Here is a 1,171-nt window from a genome sequence, read left to right on the forward strand (position 1 = left end):
TATATATCTATATATATATATTACCTGTTCTATAGCCAGGTTCTGTGCGGCCACTGTATCCAAATCGCCCGAATGGAAACCTTGCAAGCGTGCCGTAGACATAGTCGACTGTTGTTGCACCAACATATCTCGATGCTTTGTATACATTTCTTGCCTCTGGTTCAACAGTTGTTGTTGTAGTTGCCGTTCTACGAACTGATTGCCATCGAAGGAAGCCAGGTTATTGAAACTCCGCATGGCTTCGTTTTTAACGCGCATATTACCGAAGCTTGCGTCCCCCTCCGGGCCCACACTTTGGGGCCAGATGTTGCCCCCATTCTTATTACTCTGCGGTATATTACTGTTATTTTGTTGCAGGTTGTTAGTGCTATTGTTCTGCTGTAATCCTGGCTGCTGTTGTTGTTGTAGGTGAGATGCGCTCTGAGAATTGAGGAGCGAGGACCCGCCTGACTGCCAAGACATGGACATATTTAGTAGTAGTATTTTAAACGTAAAACAGTGTGCATTCGAATGTAGAAAATGAGACAACTCTCCTGTCCGAACATTGCGTAACTCCGTTTATGTAACTACGGATAGTGCTTGGACTCGAGCTCTCCTGTTCGACCAGAAGATAGTATTGTAGTATGAGTATGCTGATAAGCAGAGTTGTTGAATCTGCAATAACTCGGACTGGTTATGAATATTTTTTTAAACACAGTAGTAAAAAACATACAAAAATAAAAGAGCGGATGACTTTTAGGTTCACCGGTTTTTTTTAAAGGCGTCTGTGTCTAAAGTAACCGGATGACGTTTTCCGTTAGAATGAAGAATTAATACTCGTTGCGTTTACGCTCAAAACGTTTACTGTGGTTTTATCCTGCATGTGTGACAAGGGTGCAATATGTTTCAACGTTTTACCAAAGATCAAACCTTTATACGTTTGCTCTCAACGTATACGCTGAACTACCATAACGTTTGTGATTTTTGGCCAGCGAGTGCTCTTTTTTCAATTTTTTAGTTTTTTCAAATTTTTTTTGAGGGGTAAATATATGGTGAAGTAACTCTTTTCCTTAGAAACTTTTACTGTACCTTTATTATTTGACGATCTTAAAAGGAGTTAATGAAAGTAGTTCCCCATCATCATAACAACTCATGGCGCACGTTCTGAAAATTTCGATCATAAATTCAGGTC

The 1,171-nt window shown here is 40.1% G+C and overlaps 1 protein-coding gene across 1 annotated transcript; it reads right to left on the bottom strand.

Moving 5' to 3' along the window:
• Positions 1-22: 22 nt before the first annotated feature.
• On the bottom strand, positions 23-659 carry SARC_15429 (hypothetical protein; the record flags this gene model as incomplete). The annotated part of the gene is made up of 1 exon (XM_014290449.1): positions 23-659. A coding segment is annotated over exon 1 (446 nt), but the record flags the coding sequence as incomplete, so codon positions are not given.
• Positions 660-1,171: the final 512 nt, after the last annotated feature.

Source organism: Sphaeroforma arctica (assembly GCF_001186125.1).
Source record: "Sphaeroforma arctica JP610 unplaced genomic scaffold supercont1.6108, whole genome shotgun sequence".
NCBI lineage: Eukaryota > Ichthyosporea > Ichthyophonida > Sphaeroforma > Sphaeroforma arctica.